Below are 22,481 nucleotides of genomic sequence, written 5' to 3' on the forward strand. Positions count from 1 at the left end.
TTAACATGAGAAAATCCACATATGGATTTTCACACCAACAGATCACAGACATCAACAGATACGTAAGAAGTTACGTAAAATTATGTTATGTAAAGTTAAATAATTATTCATGATTAGAAGAGAATTCCTATAACTTGAAAAAGTATCCAAATTAACCTAGAATAAACACGGTCCCAGTGGGGAAAGAGTCCGATGCATTTTCTCTACGACAAAAAATGGGGCAAAGATGCTCCTGCTCTCCCGGCTGCATCTCTCCAGTCTAACGATGAAATGACAGGAAGGAGTCTGTCTACCACGTCTCTGCTGAGCACCCGTGTGCAAGCTTCACCCTCAGAACCCGGCTCGGGGAGGGGGCTGCTTTGCACACTCGGTGCTCTCTGCTGGGACCTGGAGTGACCCACAGGTAAGGTCTGGGTTGCTCTTGGGGGCCTGAGGGTTCTGGAGACTTGTGGCAGCTATGCATGCTCCCTGTGCAGAGCCTCCTGGGGCCTGGGCCTTGGGCAGGGAGGGCCCCTGGTCCCAGGTGAGCTCAGCAGATGCGTCAGCTGCCTGAGCGCCCGCTTCCGAGTGAGCTCAGTGGGCTGGCTTCCCGCCCCAAGGAAGAGCCCCTGGCTGCTGACCTGGGGTCTCCAGAGGCTGATGTGTCGTCTGGAGCAAGTGGTCCAACAGTGCCCATGTGGCAGCAGGATGTGGGGCCAGGCCTCTCCCAGCCTATTTCCTGCTTCCTGGCACTGGCCCTCATTGCCTCAATCAGCTGGCCCCTTCTCCATTTGTACTCAGGAAACAGGAGGAGTAGGGGCTGACCGGAGGGGAACAGCCCCTGTGAGGATGAGTCCTGACTGCTCTGCCCTGAGCTCAGAAGGCTCTGGCCCCCGGGGCCTGCTCGCACTCCATCTGGTTTGGCTGAGGGGCCCACAAGCACCCTCCTGCCCGAGTGGAACCGTGCCTTCTGGGAGACAGTTCTCAGTGCTCCCCTTCCTCCATCTAACTCCATCATGGTCCAGGATCACCTGGATCACACTCTCCCTTCAACCCACGCAGGCAAATCCCCGCTAAGCTCCTTGATGCCAGGGTGGCTGCAGGGAGAGGCTCTGGCCCAGGAGAAGGCCCCTGCATGCCCAGAAGAGGAGCCCTGTCTCTCTGGGGTGGAGGGAACCGGTGAGGGGAGGCTGCACCAGGCAGCGCTGGGGGAAAGGACTGCACAGTAAGAGCTGGGCCGGAGGCCAGTGGGCTGGGCCGAGCCAGCCCCCGGTCTTCCACCAACACAAGGACAAGCTCAGGTGAAAGGGGTGAGACCTGAGAGGGGCTGTCCCCAATCACCCACGCCTGTCCTGCCCTAGAGGCTGAGCCCGGCGGGATTCTGGCTCAGCTACAACCACACACTCAGGCCCAGCAATTGAGGCGGCGACACCCACACCACGTGCTGATGAGCAAGCGGTGGGCCCAGGCCCACACGAGCCTGGACACAGAAGCACCCAGGGTTGGAGCCTTGTACTAAAGGGCAAAGAGTGTTCGGCGTCCAGAAGCTCAGGGGCTTGCTTCCCAGGAGAAGCCAGGCCAAACCGCCCATCAGCAGGGCTCTCCAGGTCTGACGATGGGAGAGGACAGGGCGGATGCCAGCATCTGATCTAGCACCCTCTCCCTGGCGGCGGCACTGCCAGGCTACCCAGAAGCACCTTGGTGTGCCGACGCGAACGGGCAGTAGCAGCACGTGGGGCCCTCTGGGCTGTGGGCCTGGGGCAGAGGCCCAGGCTGTCATTCAGCACGGGAGCAGCTTCTGAGTAGGCGAGCAGGGCCCCGGATTCAGGGATTGCCCAGGGCATGGCGGGGTATGGGGCAGCAGTGGGCAGGGTACAGTCAGCTGACAGGCTCCACCTGCAAAGGACGGCTTGACTAATGCGGGACGATGCCGAGACACAGATCCCCAAAAATACTGTGCAAGTGAGGCAGCCTGGCAGCGGGGCTGTGGTCAGGGCTCTGCCTGGCCCCGCCAGCACCTCTGGTCACTGGTGCTCTGCCCCCATGGTAGTGGACATGTCCCAGCACTGACAGGCTGCCCACCGTCCCACTGTGGCAGCAGGCAGGACCTGGGGGCCCCCCTCCTGGCTCAGAGGCAGGGTGTGGCTAGCACGAGGGATGTGAGGAGGGAGAGGTCACAGCTCAGGCCTAGAGATCAGGGCACTGAGGGGCCCCGACTGTGGGGCGCCCACCCCTTCAGGGCCTCTCGAGACAAGTCCAAGGGGCTGCAGCACAGGGTGAGCCGCCCCTGGAGGGCAGGCCACCTTATCTGCTTCCCCCAGACACTCACGGTCAGGCCAGCGTTCCCATCTGGTCATGTCTGTCTCTGCAAGGTTCAGGGCGGGCAAAGCCCACGGCCAAGGCCTGTCTGGGTCTATGGAGAGCCACCCCCATTGCTGTTGACCTAGGGCCATCCCAGCCCAGGTCTTCCCAGCTCTTCCAAGGGACTCGGGCCCTGCGGGTTCTCTGGAGACACAGGTCTCTTCTAGGACCGAGGTCCCTGTGTCGTGGGAGCCACTCAGCCCATCGTCACCCTCAGAGCTGGGCTGACAGATCAAGGGCAGACCCCACATATATGCCACAATGAGTGTGGCTGATGTCCGCCTCCGTCGTGCCAAGTCCCTGGGGAGGGGGCTCCCTTAGGGATCTGAGTGAAGGTTCGCTGCCTTCCTCTCTGGCCCCATGCTCTTCACCCACTGTGACACTACCTGCCTCTCCTTTCCAACTCTGACCCCACTCCTGCCACAAATGGTCCCTGGAGACGACCCTAGACGACCCTGGGGACATCCAGGCCCAAGTCTGGGGTCCTCTGTGTGGCTGCAGGTTCCTAGCTGTGCATGCACGGCCTGAAGCTTTCTGTCTCAGGGGCCCTGGCTGAACTGCTCACCTGCTCAGTAACCCTCCATGCTGTGTCCTTCTGCCTCAGTAGGCAAGCCCTCTGTGTGCAGCAGAGACCCCGGATGGATCAGGCACCCAGCCCCCAACTGCACGTGCACCTCCATGCCAAGAAGTGCTGCTCCCCAGTCTTGTTCCAGGGACCCTTCTTCTCCCCTCCTTCCCCCTCAAACCCTCCCTGCCCTTGCCCACCTCTCCACCATGCTGTGGTTTTTTCCTTCTCCTGGCCTGTCTCCCACTAGCCTGTCCCACCTGCCCTAGTCCCCAGGGCCAGCATGGGGCCTGGTGCAGAGCAAGGATTCAGAGAATGACTCAGGCTCTGAGGCTGGAAATGAAACTGATCAGGGAGCCTGACACTCACTCCCTGAGGCCCCGAACAAAAGCAGTGAGGGGAGATGGGCTCGGCCACCATCGTTCACCCATCAGGTAGCTTCTGTGTACAGAGCAGGAGGTCAGGAGAGTGGCTTCCGGACTTCCCAGAAACCATGCTCCCCGACTCCTACAGAGGAAGGACCCTGGAGGCTGAAGATCATCAGCAGCAGCAAAGCCATGGGCCCCCATGCACTGGGGGTGGACTCCTTGCTGGCCAAGAGCACATGTCAGGATGTGTGCAGCTTGTGTGGAGAAGCAGGGTTGACCTGGGGGCGGACGGCACCCATGGGACCCAGGTGAGGGTGCTGCAAGATGGGTCTGAGTGCGTCCTGAAGGGCAGGACCATGGGCCCTGGTACCTCTGGCACCCCTGCCTTCTGTACGCCACAGTCAACCCCACAGGGGCTATGGAGGGAGGGCTGGGGATCCATTAGGGGCCCTCACTGCCTGGCAAGCTTGCCAGGCCCCAGGAGGATGCAGAAGTGGGGATGCATGCTTTGGAAACGTCTCACGAGGAAGGAGAAAACCATGGCCCGAACTGTGTCTGGATGGTTAGCCAAAGGGCCGCGGCCTCCAGGGTGCTGCCCATCCCGCCTCTGTGCACCCAGGGCCTCGGCTGCCGAGCGACAGCCTCAGAGGCAAAGGCCAGTGCACTGTCCTGATGTGGCACGCGTCCTGGTGGGAATCGGAATGTGAAGGCAACAAGCCTGCAGGGGGCGCCAGGTGCACCCTAAGGGTGCTGCCTGCCATTCAAAGCCCTGTGCCCAGGCGAGGAGCAGTCGGAGCACTATGCAGCCCTGAGCCACAGCCCACCCTACGCAGGGACGCCGTGTGAGTCCAGGGTCCCAAGGCCCTGAGAGCTCGGCACGTGCTCCCAGCACCCTCGAGCCTGGCCAGCATGGCACCCCAGGGACAGACGGGCAGAGAGGGCACTGCGGTGGCCTGACTCAAGAAGGCTGCACGCGCGGCCGCAGGTCACTGGGAGAGAGGGCAGGCCGTCCACCCGAGCGAAGACCCAGCTGCTGCCCAGAGCAGGCGGGGCTGAGGAACTGACGCCATAGCGAGTAAGGGTGGAGGGGTCTGCCTGCCACATAGGGCAGGGCTCTGTGGCCAGGATGGGGCCTGCTTAGTCTTCCAGCCGTCCTTAGACAACGAGACGGCCATGCTGAGCCCGGCAGAAGCGGAACCAGCCACGCTGGGATTCTCAGGGTGTGGGCCTGGTCCCGGTCGTGGGTCTACACAGAGGTCACTGCAGGGCCAAGCACACTGCACAGCTGCCAGTCGTCAGCTAGGCTCTGGAGCCAGGGTGGGGGGAGCTGCCCACTCCCCTCTGCACCTGCCCCCAACTCCACACAGCACTGTCCCCCCAGCCTCCAGCCTTCCCCAACTTCCAGGCACATGGAGTTTAAACTTGGCTTTGCCAGACTCCTCCTGAGACCCTAAGCAACTCCCGCGCCATCATTCTGCACCACATTCTAGACCCTCCTGCCCTAGGTTATGACCAGTTGGCCGCCAAGCAGCAGCGGAAGACATGTTGGCAAGGATGTGGAGGAACTGAATCTTTATGTATGTGTATTCCTGATGGGAAAGTGAGGCAGGATGGCGGTTCCCTAAAAATATTAGATATAATTATCCTGTGGCTCAGCAGTTCCACCAAAACAATGGAAAGCAGAGACGTGGACAGATACTTCTGCACCCACTCCCAGGAACAAGAGGTGGAAGTAACCCAACTGTCCATCAAAAGGTAAGTGGGAAAGGAAAGCATGGTACACACATGCAATGGTGTGCTGTTCAATCTGAAAAAGCAAAGAAATTCTGTCACCTGCTACAACATGGACGGACCTTCAGGACATCATCTTCAGCGAAATAAGCCAGTCAAAAAGGACAGATGCCATCTGATTCCACTTACATGAAGTCCCTTGAGAAGTCAGATTCACAGAAACGGAGAGTAGAAGGGGGGCAGCAACGGGCTGCGGGACGGGAGCGGGGCATCTGCCTAATGGGTAGAGTTTCAGTTGGGGGAGATAGGCAAGTTCTGCAGGCGGATGGGGGCGATGATGGCTGTACAAGTGTGACTGCGCTTAATGCCAGTGAGTCACACACTTAACAACTGTTAAAATGGTAAGTGGTAAATCTTATTTGATGTGTATTATCACCACACACACACACACACACACACACACACACACACACACACACCCCTCTTCTCCAGTGGAATGTCTGCAGCCATTTTCAGGCAAAACCAGACCAGGCTTCTCAGGAAAGAAGGCAGCCCTTCTCTGTGTACAGCCACTCCTGAGAGCCTCAGCGATGGGGTGACAGATGGAACTCGCCCAGTCTAAACCTGCCCCCAACCATGGTAGATGCGGCACATCCTCAGCTCTCCTGGCAGGGGGCGGACAGGACCAAGATGAGCCCAGGGCATGACCTTGCTGAGAATCCCGCTTCTGCGCTTTGAACAGAGCAAGGGGGCAGCAAGCACCTGCCTCGTCTGGTGGGCACAGGGGCACACAGCCACTCCCGGCACACCACGCCAACGATGTGGTCCCTAACCCCGACTGCCCGTGAGGCGGGGCTCTGCTGTCCCACACTCCTGACAAACTACCTGGGGCTCCAGGCCTCTGCCCCGCTGGCGGCCCAGCACTCTCACAGCCAACATGGCACAGACCTCAAGCTTAGCCCAGGGAGGCAAGGAGACAACGGGTAGCCCTTTCAGGGTTCCCTGGTCTCAAACCTGTGACACAGGGGTGGACAGAAGGGATGGCAGGCAATGTGCTCTCCTCGAGGACCCTCCCTGGGTGTCAGGCACCCCAGCAGGCCACGCTTCTCGCCCTCAGGGGTATCGAAGAGCAGCCCCGGCCCCAGTGGACAGATGGAGAAACTGAGGCACAGACGCATCACACTTACCGGAGAGTGAAACGGGTGAGGAACACAGAGGGCTTGAGCTGGGGTGCCTCCGAAGGTCATGACCTGCTCTATGCTCAGGTCCTCAGCCAGGAGCTGGGACCCACAGAAGAGTTCCGGTGTCTTGGGCCTATCCTGAAGGACCCCGATGGTAGTGGGACAGAGGCCAACAGGGAGGGGCTCTGGTGGAGAGAAGCTCGTGGCCTCTTCCCAACCTCCGGCCCTGCAAACGCTGCCCATCCGCCAGGCAGAGGCTGGGGGGCTGTTGCAGGGGGCTGCACGCCCCCACCTTGGGGCCAGGGGTCCTGCTGGCCTCTTCATGCCCTCCACACCCAACCACCACATTTCCATTCCATGGCCCAGGCCAGGGCAGCGAGGGGCATCAGATCCCAGCCAGGCAGGCTGCCCGGCTCTGCCTGGCAAACGGACTCCAGGGCCCCTTCAAGCAAATTGTGACCCTGAGTTCTCACAGCTAATTCACAGGCCCCTCATCCCAGTCACACTTGCCTGAAACCAGGACAGATGTCATCAGCCGGGGGCCGTACTCCTGCGAGGCAGGAGAGAGGCAGGGAGCCCCAAGGCCCAGCTGTTGAGGAGTCTGGCCGTTCACCCCTGGATGGCCTCCTGCAGAGCCCAGGGGGCCGCAGGCTTGGCCCTACTTTTACAACAGGGGCAAATTTTCCATGAACACACTATTTCCTTAATGTCCCGGCCAGTTCTGAGGGGGCAGGGATGAAGGGGTGGCCCAGCCACAGAGTGGAAAAACCATTCAGCTCTTAAACACGGCTAGCGGGAAGGAATCAAATGGGAGGAAATGTCTCAAAGTGTCAGCCACTTGGAAGGAAAGAGGAATCCTTGTTCCAGGGTGTTTCTGAGTCACCACTGGCCCTGCGGCACAAGCTGCGGCCAGGCGCGTGTGCGGCTGTGACCACCTGAGTGTCTGGGTGCCCTGCACAGCCTGTAGTCAATCCTGGAGGCCCCCAGCCCCTCACCCTGCCCTCTCCTGGGTGGGGGGTGGGGGGGGCGGTGCATGTCCCAGGAATTCCAGCCTCAGGCCGAGGTCGCTGCTCTGGGAGGTGGCGCAGACATCACAAAAAGGGCCTCCAAGCTAGAGCAGGGGCCATGCTCCCCACTGCTGCGCCCGTCGGCACTTACCCTGGAAGTGCGCAGGGCAGGCGTTGGGCTGGGAGCCGGGTGCTGACCCAGCAGGCATCAGCCCAGGAGCTGCTGGGTGTGTGCACAGGATGGAGGCCAGGTGCTGGTTCTGACCTCAGGAACACTAGTGTGCAGGTCCAAGACTGTGGCCCTGCCAACCACAGCCCGTCCCCCTGCCCCCGGCATCCTTCAGCACCTGTGGAAACTGGTGCTGTGTGCCCTTGGGATTCGGCTGCCCTGTGTCTCCCCCACCAGACCCACTGAGGTCGCAGCTGGGCCTGAAGGCGGAGGTGGGGCAAAGTGCCAGCCCGTCCATGTGCCCACCATCTTTCCCCTGGGTAAAGTCAATTCCCAGGCAGTCAGAAAAGACTCCCGCCTGGCCCCTGGCCGTACACAGTGTGGCCACAGGGCAGAAGCCTCCCCAGAGAGGCAGAGTGAGAGGAGGAGGCCCTGTCCGGGCCATACAACTCCCAGGCACTTCCTGAGCTATGATACATATTGCTGTTTTAGGGAGAAAAACAGAAAGTAAATATTAAAAAAACTAGTTTTCAGGTCCAGCACAAAATTTTCCGCAACCCCGAGCTTCCCTTTTGCTGTACACGGGGCAGAGTGGACTGGCTCCAGGCAACCTCAGACCCCACCAGGACACCGGCTGCCTCCGTGAGGGCCTCTCGCTTGGCCGCTGCTGCCTGGGCGGGCCCCGCAGGCCATCTGAACACGGCCCCTGTGGAGTGACAACGGCTACGGGGCCGCATCCACGGGTGCAGAGGAGAAAGGTGGAATCCACACCTACCTGGGCACTCGGGTCTGAGCCTGGGGACCCTCGGCAGCCCCCTGACTTCCCCACTGGTAACAGGCCAGCGGAGGCATCTCACGGCACACCTGGGGCAGTGCCGTGCCCACGGGTCGCTGCAGGCCACGGCCAAGTGCCCAGAGTCGAGCAGAGCCACTGGGGGCAGAGGGTGTGCGTGTGCAGGGACCCTGACTGGGTGTCACGTGGAGGAAGCGGGTGGCAGAGTCACCACCTGAGGGGCCAAGGCCCGCGTGCTGCCTGGGAGCTGAGGGGGGCTTCGAGCACTGCCCGACGGTGGTGCTGGATGCCGTGAAGCCTGGGGCCACCTACTTCTGGCTGCCCGTCAGACACAGCTGGGCAGCCCTGGCAGGGATGGCTGGGGGCCAGGATTCCACACCAGCGGCACCCTTCTGGAGACTGCGCTGAGTGAGCACTCAGTCAAAACTTGCTAAACGAATTTAAGGACTCAAAGAGGTGCCTGCACAGAGCGCCAGGTGGTCAAGGCGACAGCTGCGGGCCCACAGATCTCAGACTCCCGTGCCAGCTGACTGTGGGGTCGGGGGTCAGAGCTGGGGTGGACTGTGGGGGGGCAGGGGCCGACTGCCACACACAGCGCAGGCCATCACCCTGAGGGTGTGCTAACATGCTGACCCTCTGAACGGCAGCTCCTCTGGACACGCTCGGCTCGTGTGCTATCCTGGCTGCACACGGCGCTCTGCAGGAGGCCCACCCCTGCCTGCCACCCCACCTCTGGCTCATGGTGGGGGCTGTGCTCAGTCAGCGCCCCCGCCCCGCTCGGCAGCTCTGGGACTGTCCCTCCATGCCCGGTACCCCCTCAGGCTGCCTCTGGCCTGGCCAGCAGAAGGCCAGGTGGCCAAAGACAGCGGGGCTGAGGGAGGGCGACAGGGGCTGACAGACCGCCCCGGCCCTGCCACCTGGCAAGCAGCCTGTGCCCTGTGGCAAGTCCCGTCTGATGCCCACTGGGCCCCCTTTAGATCCAGTGATTGGGGTTGGGGGCCCACTTCTGCTCTGGGGAAGCCCTCCCACCCCCCACCATCCCGTTGCCTGTCTCTGACCTACTTGTCTGAAATGTGACCGCATTTGACTTGATAGAAACAGTATTTTCCGCTGGGCACTCTGCCAGCCAGGCTTCCAGGAAAGCAAAGGACAGACCCCTCCTTTCAGGCCTGGGCTTCCTGACTGAGGGATGGTCTGAAAGCAGGACGTGGTGGGCCTTGAACTTCTGCAGGGTTCAGACCATGGGCCAACAAGCAGCCTTCTGTCTGGGCTTGTCTGAGGGGAGCACGCTGCCCGGACCTGCCTGCCTGCCGACCTGCTTGCTAAGGGAATGGGGGGTGGGTGGCTGTGCCCGAGCTGCAGCCTCTCCTTCGGGACAGAGGCTGGGGGGCTACAGCAACTGGGGAAGAGGACTCCAGAATGGCAAGGCTGGGAGGCTGGACAGGTGAGGCTGTGGTGTCCCAGGCAGGCAAGAACTGTGCTCCCACACTGTGTACTTGCCTGGCAGGGCCCCCCCCTCACAGATGACATCAGAAACCTCCAAACCCCTGGAGCCCATGCGTTCCACCTGCCTCCATTCTCTCCTTTGGGGAGCAACGCATCAGACCTCATGGCTCAGCTGCTTCCAGAGGGCGGCTACTCGCCCAGCTGGGCCAGAGGAGGGGGGGTCAGAAGTCACCAGGGGTCTCCCCCCAGGACTCTGTACCATCTTGGGCTGCGGAGAAAGCCCACCCTCAAAGCAGCTACGTCTCCCTCCATGACAGGCAGGCAGTGTGGTGAGTCTGAGCCCTGTATGCCTGGCTGATGCCTGGCTCTCCCCTCTGGGGGACCCTCCCCTCTCCCTGCCACTGGGGAGACATTAAGAGGAAACCCTGGGGCCACAGGCCAAGTGTGAGTCCCAGCCCCGTGACGTGCGGCCATGGGTGATGAGCCCTTTAGGCTCTTGGTACCTTGGTTTCCTCGTCTGCAAGGTGAGGGCCTGATGGTAAGGCGCGAGCGAGGCAGGCCTGGCTCCCAGGCTGACTTCTGACACAGCCACCCTCTGTCCCCAGACTGCATCCTCTGGGCGAGGACACCTGCTCACCCTGCTCCCAGAATGGGCACAGCACCCTGCATAAGCGGGGCGCACAGGAATCGGGGCTTTCCCCAGCCCCTGCCTCCCCGACCACAGTCTGGCTGGAGGACTTCCTCCTGTGAGTAGGATCCCTGAGGATCCTACTTCACCCAGGACTTGGAGGAGACTCTCACTGCTTCCAGACAGTGAGACAGCTGACCCCACCTCCTGTAGCAGTGACGCAAACACAAAACCTCCATGGGTACAGGTCCTCGTGTTCCAAGGACACCGATGCTCCAGGGAGGTAAATATTTACACATGAGCCTTTCAAGCTCCTAACTCCAAGGGGAGATGCTCGCCCACTGCCCACGGGCCACAGATGCCTGCTGTGCTTGTTCTCGGGGCAGCTAACTCTTACATGAACGGTGTGGGAGGTGGCCCAGGCGGGGGCCAAGGTGGGGGTTGCATGCCAAGGCTGCCCTGCCCCAAGTGCCTTTCCAGGAGGATGTGGGAAGCTGTTCTAGAGAAGGGTCATGCAGGGGTTAAGTCCTGGGGTGTGGCTGCTGCAGATGGGGGGACCAGGCACCTGGCTGGAGGTATGGTAGGCTGGGGGCTGCTGAGGTCAGGCCTCTGGGAAAGCCCTGCCCATATTTCCATCAGGAGGGGAAGGGAGGTGCCATGGCTTCAGAGCACTGGGCTCCAGGCTCTGGTTTTGGCTGCAGGATCCTTCTCCTAGCCTGTTCTCACTGGGACCTCACAAAGCAGAGGTGATGGGGGTGAGATACGGCAGGAAGACCGCCTGTTTGGCTTTCTGGGCTTGTGCAGCTGCTGCTCTGGGTGCTGCTGAGGACGGATTCAGATGAGGGTCCCGGGGCCTCCCCGCTGCAGGGGGGATGGCTGGTCAGCCAGCCACCTGTCTACTCACGCACCCTTCTGAGCCTCTGGCTGGGTCCCTACCACAAAGGGGTCCCAGAGGAGTTCCCAGGTCAGCAGGAACATGCCCCTCCCATTCCGGCAGGTGTACGTGGGGCCATCGGGACAAGGACATGTCTGGCCCACTGGGCCTCACCGGGTCCAGGCACCAGTAAACCAAATGCCCAGACCCACAGGCAGTGGCAGGGCGGTCAGGAGGAGCTGCCCGCCAAGCACAGCATGCACAGAACTCCGTACCAGGACACACAAAGGGACAAGCCACCTCTCAGGGAGACACAGCCCAAAGATGTGAGTAGGTGAGCAGCTGGAGGGAACCTCCGCGGCCAGCAACCACATGAGAGAATGCCCATCTTGCCTGTCACGGGAAAGAAATGTGTGCTAAGACCACAGAGGACCATCTCACTTGGTTTGGCAGAAATGGCAACACCTCACAAGCCAAATAGTGGGGGCCTCAGGCACGGCTGGGGTAGGAAGTGGGGTGGTGTTTCAGCAGAGCCCGTCTGGAGAGCGCTGGCCATGTCCAGCAGAGCTGCGGGTGGCCCGCCTTCCCTTGCTTCACTCCTGGGGACACGGAGGGTGGGGAAGTCTGGTCACTATCACCTGGCCTGCGAAACACGCCTCCCATCTGATCTTGGGACAGAGCAGAAGGAAAAAGACTTGTGAGCTAAACACGCAGGTCACGGAGCCACAAGATAAGCCTCATGCACAAGGCCAAACGACGGGAGCGAGGAGAAGGTCGAGTGCAGTCTGACACAGGTCTAGACAGTGTGTAACAGCAGCGGTGAGGGTGCTCTCCACAGGACCGTGTACGGGAGGGCACAGGTGGGACACGAAGCAGACGGCAGTGTGGCGGAGGGCAGAGGCGGGGGCACGGCTCGAGGCGGTCACCCCGGGACACATGAGCCTGCCACTCCACCCCTGGTGATGTCTGCAGGCCGGGGCCAGAGATGGGGGCGGACCCCTGCACCCCGGGCTTCCTGCGGGGCAAGACCGGGGGACCCACCTGGCCTTTCTGCCCCTCTCTGCCCTCTCCACTGACCTCTTCCTGGCTGGGTCTCTAGGCTTTCAGGGGGGCAGGCAGCTGCTGCCCACCTAGACCCCAGGCCTAACCTGCACTGTCCCCACAGCCATGACTACAGGCAGGCAGAGGCTTTCCGGTGATCCAGGGAGCGAACAAACCCTTTTGGTAAGCGGTCACATGCAGGGAGGTCCCCAACACCACAGCCTGGGTGGGCAGGAGACCCCTATGGCAGACACAGCACACCCCAGGTCATCCTGTTAGAAGCCCACTGGTGCCTGCGGACAGCCCAGATAACTGCCCAGACTTTAGCAGCTGGCCAACTCAGAGTGGGGACAGGAGCCAAGTTCCTGGCTGCTTCTGAAGGGCTCTTTCCCGTCCCCAGAGAGAAGGGATATGCTGTAGCCTCTTGTAAAAAATAACAGAGTCCCCAGCAATAGGCACAGTTCCGAGTTCTTACCTATGAGGCAGGCACTGTCGGCAGACCCATGTTACAGATGGGAAAATCAAGGCAGAGAAGCCACAGAGCTGGTAGGTGGCAGAACTAGGCACTCACCCTAGCTGCTGTGGCTCCAAGCCTGGCCCCAGGCTTGCTCTGCCACCACCCCTGGCATGGAGCTGGGGTTCCCCATCGGCTGCTCCTGCTCCCCCACTGGTGGGTGGCCCAGGGATGACCTCTGTCCTTCTTTCTCCCGGAGGGCAGAGATAAGCTGATTGAGCTCATAGCCTGCTGGGGAACAGCACACTCCACTGAGTCCTCCACGGCTCCACTAGGCGGGTCAAGAAAATGATGCTCAGAGCGGCATGAGGATCTAAGTGCGGAGCAGGGCCAGATCTGGAGCCCAGACTGGTCTGACTCAGGTTGTGTCCACCTGGTGCGCTGGGGCCAGCACAGACCTCTGTGCAGGGGCCTGGCTGGCAGAGAGGCCGGGGGCCCAGCTCCTGCCTGTGACCAATGGGCAGTGTGCCTCTCCCACACCACTGACCCGCTTCAACTCTACAGCTTTATAAACTCTTAACTCCAGAGTTTTTATTTTTTTAGTTACAATTAACACATTTCCAGACAATTACTGATTTGCTCTGATCCCCTGCCCCTGGCCCCCTGGGGCCTTTTAAAGTTCCCCACATAAAAGAGGCTACAGCGCTGCTCAGAGGGGACTCACACACAGCCGGATGCTCCCACGGGGCCCCAGGCCCATCCCCCTTCCACACTCGGGCTGTGGGAAGGCGCTGCCGGGCCCCCTGCACAACTGAGGGCCTGGACCTTGCTCCTGGGCACTGAGGTTTGCATGCATCCCTGGACTGAAGAATTCTGTGGGGTTACTAGTGGCCGTGGCTTCACCAGGACACACACAACCTGGGGCTGGAAGGCCCAGGGCTCATGGACTACAGGCTACTGGCTCCTCTCCGACTCAAACGATAAGCTCCCATCCCCATTTTAGAGATGGGGAAGCTGACCCTCAGACGGTGGTTTCTCTGTGCCCACGAGACCCACCAGCTCCAGGCACAAGGGTAGAGAGGATCCTGGGGCTCCTCTCCTCCTCTGGGTCCCCGTCTGGGCTGTCGGGGCCCGGAGCTACGGGCTGGGCTTCCTGAGAGGAACCCGAGGGCCGAGTCCCCACGTGCCTCAGGCCGTGGAGCCTGAGCCCGGGGCACACAGAGGGCGGCCTTGCAGATCTCGGGGTGTGTCAGTCCCTGCAGGCAGCCCTGGTGAGCCGGGGCTCCGGACCCTGGGTAGCTGGCTGAACAGCTGACTGAACAGGCCAACAGCAGGGGTAGGGACAGGGCCTCCAAATGGTCCAGCTAGGACAGCATAGCTGTCCTCGAGATAGATGGGGGAGCCTCGAGAGAGATGCACAAGGGCAGCAGTGCAGGAAAGGCCACTGGCCAGCTGGGGAGCTGCACGGCCTCAGCAAACCTCCCAGCACCCAGAGCCAGCTGGGAGCCTGGCTGGGGGCTGTTGGTGGTGGGAGCGCAGGGCTGCCCGGGATAGTTTCTGCATCCCCATCAAGGAAAACAGGCCCCGGGTCCACACTGAGGCTGGGACAGGACATGTGTGCTCCCCAGGGGCTGAATGCCTCCTCCATGGGCCCACCTGCTGACCCTGACATCCTCCAATGGTACCCACCTGGGTGGGTGGGGAGGGGCAGTCCGGGAGCAGTGGTGTGGGTATGTCCACATAACACTTTTCCAAAATAACAGGCCCCGTAAGCTGGGGACTCGGGAAAATGCCACACCAGGAAGGGGACACTTTACCAGGGAGGAAGAGTTCAGGCCGCATATCCCACAGCCAGACGTGACAGGGCCCTTCTCCACGCACACCGCCTCCCTGTCCCCAGCGCCCTCTTCTATTACCATCTGCTCCTGTGAGTGCCTGCAGGTCTCAGACAATACGAGTAACCTTGGTTTGAGAGCACTGCTTTGGTCGGTACTCCTAGTGACCCTTCTGCAAAGCCCTGTGCAGAGGTGCCTCCTTTAAACCCCTCAGATACTGCAGGTCACATTCCTATTTTTGTGGTCAGGAGAAATTTTTTTCTGTTATGCAGAAAAAAGGTCCAAATACCACTCCCCCAACCCCCCGGACCAAAAAATAAGACAAATCAAATTGACAGCAAAAACATAACAACAAGAGAAAGAGCAGACTGCGTTCTGGAAGAGTCAGGAATAAGAGTCTTGAGAGGTGGAAACCCTGCAAATGTGCCTTCTGCCTGTGAGTGCTGGCCAGTGAGGCCAAAAGACAGGCCCCCAAAGAGGAGAGTGGGCAGCCACGAGGTGGGTCTCTGTGCTGTAACTCCCCTCCAGGGAGACCACATCGTCAGGAGGGCCCACAGCCCGTTCCCGTCCTGTCCACCCCACAGGCCAGCTGAATCAGGTCCTGGCCTGAATCCCATGGCCCTTCCAGCTGGGCTGGGGTGGCGCTGGCAGCTGCAGGCCCAGGACCACCCGAGGAGGACCTGGTCGCCCAGGAGAGGGGGTGGAACACTGGCTTCACTGGGCTGGGAGGCCCTGTGCTGTGCCTGGTCTCAGCTGCCAGCAGCGCTGATGCCCCCAGCAGATGCCCCTGCGCTGCCCGCCAGACACAGGATGATGTGGCCTGATTTCCACCTTGCTACCACACAAGTCAAGCCTGCCAGATGTCCTCCGATAAACTGACGGCCCAGATCTGCACAGTAAACTGCCCGTGTCCGCCCAGGATCTGGGGAGCCCACGCCTTCTGCCTGGGTGGGATGCCCGATAGCAGGCAGTGGTTCTCACTGCAGTCAGTCTTTCTGCGTGGGGGCACCACGGGAGGGGGATGTGCAGGGCACACAGGTCTCAGAACAGACAGACATTGGGATGCCAGCTCCCTATCTCTCCTGGGTCTTGACTTCCTTGTGGGGAACATGGGGACAACTGTTATGCACTTGCTTTGTGGGAGCTAAACAAGATGAGCAACCTCCCCCGTTCCAAGTACCCACGGAGCACTCAGGGGACAAGAGCCAATGTCTCGTCTATACCCATCCATCTGCTGACCCTGGCTTCCCAGACTTGGGCCCTCATGGCCCATCACCTTCCCCTTCAGCCAGCATGGCAGAGAGCTGCAACGTTGCTCTGGACAGGGGTGAAATGCAGACATCTGTGACTGTATGGACAGGCATTTCGGGTGGCTAGGCAAACCCTGTCCACAGCCTCCACCTCCAAAGTGATGCACCGCCCTCAAGGGTACACTTGTCAGGCAGGATTTCTCAATAAAAACCAGGTACAGTTTAGTCATTTAAGAAAGGCAACTCTTTAAACCCAGAACATATTTAATACCAATGAGACGGGCACTCAAATACCATTCGTGGCTACAAGGTATAGACTTTCTGAGACGTAATTTAACATATACATTGAGAGCATTTAAACATTTGCGCCATTCAACTCAGAAATTCCACTCCTAGGAAATTCCAAAGGAAATCAGGGCTATGCAAGATATTTTATTTTATGGACAGGGGTGTCCACTGCAGCATTACTTACAGGAGCCAGAAATGGGAAATCTGCGCACTCAGCACCAGAGAAGCAAGCATGGTACACCCAGAGGTGAATCAGCTGCAGCCAATAAATCACTAAGTTTTTAACGACACGGAAGAATGTCTACAGACAATTCACACTACGGTTTTAATTATAATAAAAACAATAGCTATGCATAGAGAATGGGCTTCCCAGGTGGCTCAGTGGTACAGAATCAGCCTGACAAGAGGAGACTGCAGCTATAATCCCTGGGTTGGAAAGATCTCCTGGAGAAGTGGCATGGCAACTCACTCCAGTATTCTTGCCTGGAATGTTACATGGGCAGAGGAGCCTGGCAGGCTATAGTCCATGGGGTCGCAGAGTCGGACATGACAGCACACACATATGCATAGATGACAGTCATTTTCCTTTTTTATACTTTCCTCTTGATTGTCTACCATAATCATTACTTTATAAACAGAACAAAAAATGAGAGGATGTGGGATTTTCCAGGCAAGAATACTGGGGTGGGTCGCCATTTCCTTGTCCAGGGCTTCTTCCTGACGTAGGGTCTCCTGCATTGCAGGCAGACTTTTCACTGTCTGAGCCAACAGAGAAGCTAAGGATGACGAGACCAGGCTCCAGCTGCTGGCCTGCCACTCTCCAAGGGCAACAGCAAACTTCTCAGTCCTGCCACCGAGAAAGAAACCCTGACTGCACAAAGACCAGGGGCTCCACCAGTCCCGGGGCCCCAGGGCTGTGTCCACTGGGACGGTTCTCTGACCGGGGGGCAAATAAGGCCCCCACCCTGTGCCCAGCCCACTCTGCACTGCTCAGGATTTTGTAAGGGAAGTAGCGGGGAGAACAGAAAACCCTGGTCCTACATGCTCTATGGGGCTTCAGTGACAATAGGAACTGCACAGCCTGACGACTTCGCAAGCCAGGCAATATTTAAAATGATTGCCAGAAAGTCATTTAAAAGTTTGTCTTACACATCTGCTTAAAAAGAAGAGGTTTCTTTTTTATCCGAGGAAAATCTAGCTCTGAGTTTCTTGACCTTAGATTCCTTTTGTCTCAACCCAAGACCAGTCTGGGTGATTCCCTTGGGGGGCCAGGCCCTGCTCACCAGTCCCTGCCACGTGCTCTGGGTGACACCTGCCTCCCTGGAGGCAGATGCAGACTTTGTTGTTTGAGTGCACCAAGACTATGATTGCGAAGGCAAGCTGCGGACTGTCAGGTGCCATAGAAATGCCCCCAGCTAGCCTGTTTGGGGCCAGAGGTTCTCCGGGAACAGCAGTGCACTCAAGGCTGACTCCTTGAACCTGATTCACCAGAGGATACATGGGGGAAGGGCAGGCTGAGTGCAGCTCCTGGAGAGGCTGCAGGACCAGGCGGTGAACTTTCTTCTTGTCAGATTGGGCAGCACCGATCTGGCCTCTGGCCGGTGTCAAAATGCCATGGACATGCCAGGATGGCAGATGGAGAGTGGCCAAGGGCACCTAAGGCAACAACGGCGCAGCCAGGGAAGGCTTCTTGGAGGAAGGGGCAGCAGAACTGAGGCTGGAGGGGGAGGCAGAGCCAGCAGAACAGTGGCAGCGAGGAGGGTGTGCTGGGCAGAGGGCAGCAGATTCAGCTGCAGCACCAGCAGATCTCTGAACCCAGAGAGGACTCTGGGACGGTGGAGGCAGTGTGAGCAGGCACAGCAAGGCTGCGGCACTGACACCGAGACGCCTCCTTCCTGCCCGGAAGCACAGCACTGCTGGGGAGCATTGAGGGTGGGGGGAGCTCAACCAGGGGCTCCTGGGGTGGGGGGGGGGCATCCTACTGCAGAAAGGACCCTGTGAAGGTGGCCCAGAAGCCACACATGGGTCCCAAATGCCCTGTGTGGCTCCAAATGAACCCTACCCAATTTTAGGGACATGTCCAGGGCTACTCAGGCAGGATCCTGACCGTGGCTCCTCTTCCACCTTCTCTGGAAGAGGAACTGGGGTCATTCTGGCCCTTAGGAGCACCGTCCTGACCCTACAAGGCGACATGAGAGCCAGGGGTGCTGAGACGCTCTAAGCGAAGTGGGCTTTGGCAGCGCTTAGCCACCAGCCTGCTGCCATGGACAGCCACACCCCTCTGAGAACAGTCCTCCCTGGGGGTCTTACAAACACTCCTGGCAGATGCCAGCAGGTGTGGCAGCTCCCACCATGGACACAAGACCGAAGAGGGAGCTGCCAATGCTTTGTACCCACACCTGTCCCTCTCTGCCAAGTCAGGAAGCACTCACAGATGCTGGACGTGCCAAACCATACTCCAGCGAAGTGCTGGAATCCCATCCATCTCCATTTGTCACCTCGACGCATGTCCGGCTCAGAGGCACCCAGACAAGGAGGCGTGGGAGCCATGAAACCCCTCACTTCCCTGCACCACAGGCCCCAAAGCACTGCAGGCCCTGGCACCAGGAACTGGGAGAGGCTCGGGGAGAGCTTCTAGAAGCACACCTCACAGCAACGAGACCTCTGGCCACCCTCCACCCCATCCCTAACCCCCCCACCGGGCCCAGTGCAAAGTGCTTGGCTCTAGGGACTAGAGGAGGAAAAAAGGGCTCTTGCCCAGGGCCAGACCCCAAAGTGCCCTGTCACTCCTCAGGCCACCAGTCAGGTGGTCATTCCAAGCACAGGGTTGTTGGGAGGGCAGGAAGGAGGTGAGGGTGGCAGCTGAGCCTCCTGAAACCAGGCACCACTCAACACCAAGGCACCCCTGGAAGGCTGGGCACTGCCTCCGCCCTTCTGGGTGCTGGGTCCCTGGGCAGATGAGGGAGCCGCACCCTGACCCCCGAGCACTCTGGCCCAGCCCCAGACTGGGGGAGCACACAGGCGTGTAAACACACAAAGCAGAGATCACCCTGGCTTCTCCAGGAAGCTTCTTAAGAAAGCCATCTACCTAGCGCCTGGACCAGAACTGAAGGGAGAGGTGGGAGAGAGTGACAAAGAATGCCGGCAAGGCTCCCTCACCGGGCTGGAGGCACGGCCCACTCCTAGAGCAGACAGCAGAGGGCGGGCGCACGGACCCTGGAAAGCCCTCCTCCACGGCGGCCGGAAGCTGCTGAGCTCAGCAACTTCCCAGTGTGGCGGGCAGCAGGCCAACCGTGCACGGAGTCTTCCATTCCTGCTCCTCGCGTCCACCTGGAGGAGGGGGCGCCGGGCATCCGTCCCTCCTGCAGCACCTGGAGACTCTAGTTGGCTTCTCCACTTCCCCCACTCCTGTCTGTGGGGTGGCTGGGCCTGTTTCTCTGGTGGACAGGCTCTGGAGAAGAGAGACCTGGGGCCCTTCACCCTTGATGACCCAAAGAGAACATCAGCCTCAGAAGACGGGGCTATAGGAAAGTGTCCTGGTGGCAAACTAGGGCCGAGGGATACGTCGGCTGGGCAAGCTTGACTCAAGCCTCCTGACAGGGCCCAAGGGGAGGCCAGCACACTATCCCCTCCAGGGCATTCTCCCTAGCTAATTCCTTCTGGCAGATGGGACCCTTCTGACTCCCACTCTCACTGCTACAGGCAGAGAGGTGCCTGTGTGTGTGTGTGTTAATTGCTCAGTCATGTCCGACTCTTTGTGACCTCACAGAATATAGTCCACCAGGCTCTTCTGTCCATGGAATTCTCCAGGCAAAAATACTGGAGTGAGTAGCCATTCCCTTCTCCAGGGTGAGAGGTGCCTACCCAGGCCTATTTGGGCTGCTCAGTGTCCAGTTCTGGGGGCCGATGGTCCTGGTGAACAGAGCGATGGATGGGCAGGTAGCTGCAAGCCCCTGTGCTCACCTCAGTCTAGCACAGAGTGGCTGGACCCTGAGTCCAACAAGGGGGCAAGGAGGTGGTGCAAGGCCAGGAAAGTGCACCTTTACAGATCAGACCAAGTGCTGGGCAGGCATCAGTGCTTTAAGGACCCCAGACAGGCTGACCAGTTAATTGACGTAGCCTTAAATGACCCAGCAGGACAATTCTCAAGCTGAGAGCTGCTGTTGGTGTGCGGACAGCCAAGGAAAAGTGGGAAGACCCCCTCCCTTCCCCCCAACTCTGACAGTCTAGGTAACACTACAGGAGAAGGATGAAGAGTCGAGCAGGGAATCCAGAGCTGGCCAGATACCAAACCTTCATCTTCCAAACACACCCAAGACCTTGCACCTTCAACCCAGGAATGCTGATAAACACCCACTCAGGTCACACAGCCCCCGAAGCCCAGCCCTCCCATTAACACAATCTTAAGGCACATAAACAAAAGGCAGGCAAGAAGACCTCCCGTCTGGCCCTTCCCAGTCTAAACGTCCTAGGGAGAAGGCCCCACAAGGCATGAACACAAACCGGAGAAAAACAGACCCAACTTTAACACTTGGAAACCCTGCACCATGTGGGGGGAGGGTGTTTCTGGCTAAAATGTCCTTCCCCTGAAAGCTGTCCCTGCCTACAGGACAGCCCTGTGTCCCCAATCGCTCAGGGAAGGTGTCTGGGTGCCCAGGTGCCTCCAGCCAGCTCAGCTCCCCCCAGCCTGCCCTTAGCCTGCTTCTGCTCCTCTTTCAGAGCGAGTTGGCCCCTAGTTAGGGCCCAACTCGCAGGGGCGGGGCGGGCAGCACTGCTTCCTCCCCGCCTCCAGCCCCAGGTGACACTCGGGCCTTTGTTCTACCTGCACACTTGGGCACGGCAGAGCCAGCCCCCTTCCCTGGCAGCCCCTCCCCAGCCCGCTCAAGGCAGGCTGGCGGGCCGGGGGGCCCCCCCGTAGGTGCAGGGTTAGAGACCCCTCACTCCTCTCACTTTCGATTTCGGCGCGAGAGCCGCGCGGGGAAGCCAGGTGGGCTACATGCGCACAGAAACCTGCTAACTCGCCCGACGACACAGGCCAGCCTGGACGCACAGCTGAGGCATGACAGCAGACCGCCCGTGGGCAGGGGGCGGTGACCCCGGGAAGCCCAGACGCTGCGCGGCCCGGCGGCTGATCGGGAAAAGTAAAGAGGTGCCGAGCACGAGGTGAGAGGGGACATTCGAGCGCGGGGACCACAGCGGGCCGCGGCAGACGGACTGCGGACTCGGGCGCCCTGCGGTAAGGAGGCGGTCCAGAAGGCTGCAGCGAGTGGCAGCCCCGCGAGGGCAGGAGTGGAGGGCAGGGAGCGAAGGGCGGGCCCAGGACCGCCCGGCGGGGGCCTGGCTCGGGGGAGCGGCCGCGAGCCGGCACCCCGCCGCCCCGGCCCTTCGGTGGGCGCTCACCTGGGCGTGCGCAGCGTGGCAGGGTCGCGGCGGTCCAGCACGCCGGGCACGCAGTTAGTGAGCTCGGTCCAGTCGGCGTGCAGCCCACAGCTCCAGCCCGTGGAGAAACGGGAGAAGAGCCAGGTCTCGCGGCGGTTGGGCCGGTAGCAGGTGCACTTTTTCTGGCCTGGCCGGCAGTCGCAGGGTACCTCTAGGCGCACGTTCTGCACGAGGTGGCGGCCAAAAGTAGTGCCGCCCGTTTTCTGGATGTGCAGGAAGACGATTACGTCGTCGCCCTTCATGTCGAAGTGCAGCGAGCGCTCCAGCTCGCGCACCGGGAAGTAGTACTTCTTCTCGTAGTGCGGGTCGGGCGTGGGGAAGAGATCCAGGTCGTCTGGCGGCGCGCGGCCGCCGGGCGCGCCCAGGCTCAAGCCCGGGCTCGCGTACTGGTAGAGGATGAACATGAAGCACGCCGAGCCCGCCACCACCAGCACGAACTTGCTGGCGCGCTCAACCATGGTCCTGCCGCCGGCGCGCCGCCGCCGCATGTGTCACCATCGCCAGCGGCCCGGGCGCGGGGCGCGGGGCCTGGAGGGCGGGGGGCGCGGGCGCAGCTCCTCTGCCGCCGCCGCCGCCGCCGCCCGCGCTCCGGCCCGGCCCGGCTACTCGGCGCCCAGGCCGCCCACAGCGGCGCGCGCCCTGGCCCTTCGCGGCGCCATGGCTGCTCTCCGTCCGGCCCCCGCCCTCCGGCCCGACCCCGGCTGGGCTCCGGCTCCGCTCCGGCCCTGCCCCGGCTCGCGCCCCCTGCGGCCCCACGCCCGCCCCACGCCAGCCCCTCTGCTCCGCTCCGCGCCTCGGCCAGAACGCTCTGCGCCGCCCCGCGCGCCGCCGCGTCTCCGCAGTCCGCCGCCGCCCCGCCCAGGCCCGCCCCCAGCCCGCCCCCGCCGCGCCTCTTGCCGTCGCCGCCCGAGTTGATCCTCGGCCCCGCCTCCAGATACCCGGGGCTGCAAGGGTCGGACTCGGAGCTCTGACGCGGGTCTCTGGCTATATCGAGGCCCCTCCGAGGCGGGTAGCGAGGACTGGGAACTGGTCGATGTCCGCAGAGGCGTGGGGAGTGACTGGAGAAACGTGT

General features: G+C 60.7%; 1 protein-coding gene across 1 annotated transcript in view; it reads right to left on the reverse strand.

Annotated features, from left to right (window-relative positions):
* Positions 1-22,182, reverse strand: part of HS6ST1 (heparan sulfate 6-O-sulfotransferase 1) — a 38,759-nt gene extending 16,577 nt beyond the window's left edge. The window contains exon 1 of the mRNA XM_020895840.2: positions 21,371-22,182. Within this exon, the coding sequence (XP_020751499.2) occupies positions 21,371-21,897 (527 nt within the window). The 5' untranslated portion in view covers positions 21,898-22,182. The remainder of the gene's footprint in view (positions 1-21,370) is intronic.
* Positions 22,183-22,481: the final 299 nt, after the last annotated feature.

This window comes from Odocoileus virginianus, unplaced genomic scaffold (genome assembly GCF_023699985.2).
Source record: "Odocoileus virginianus isolate 20LAN1187 ecotype Illinois unplaced genomic scaffold, Ovbor_1.2 Unplaced_Contig_10, whole genome shotgun sequence".
NCBI classification, from domain to species: domain Eukaryota; kingdom Metazoa; phylum Chordata; class Mammalia; order Artiodactyla; family Cervidae; genus Odocoileus; species Odocoileus virginianus.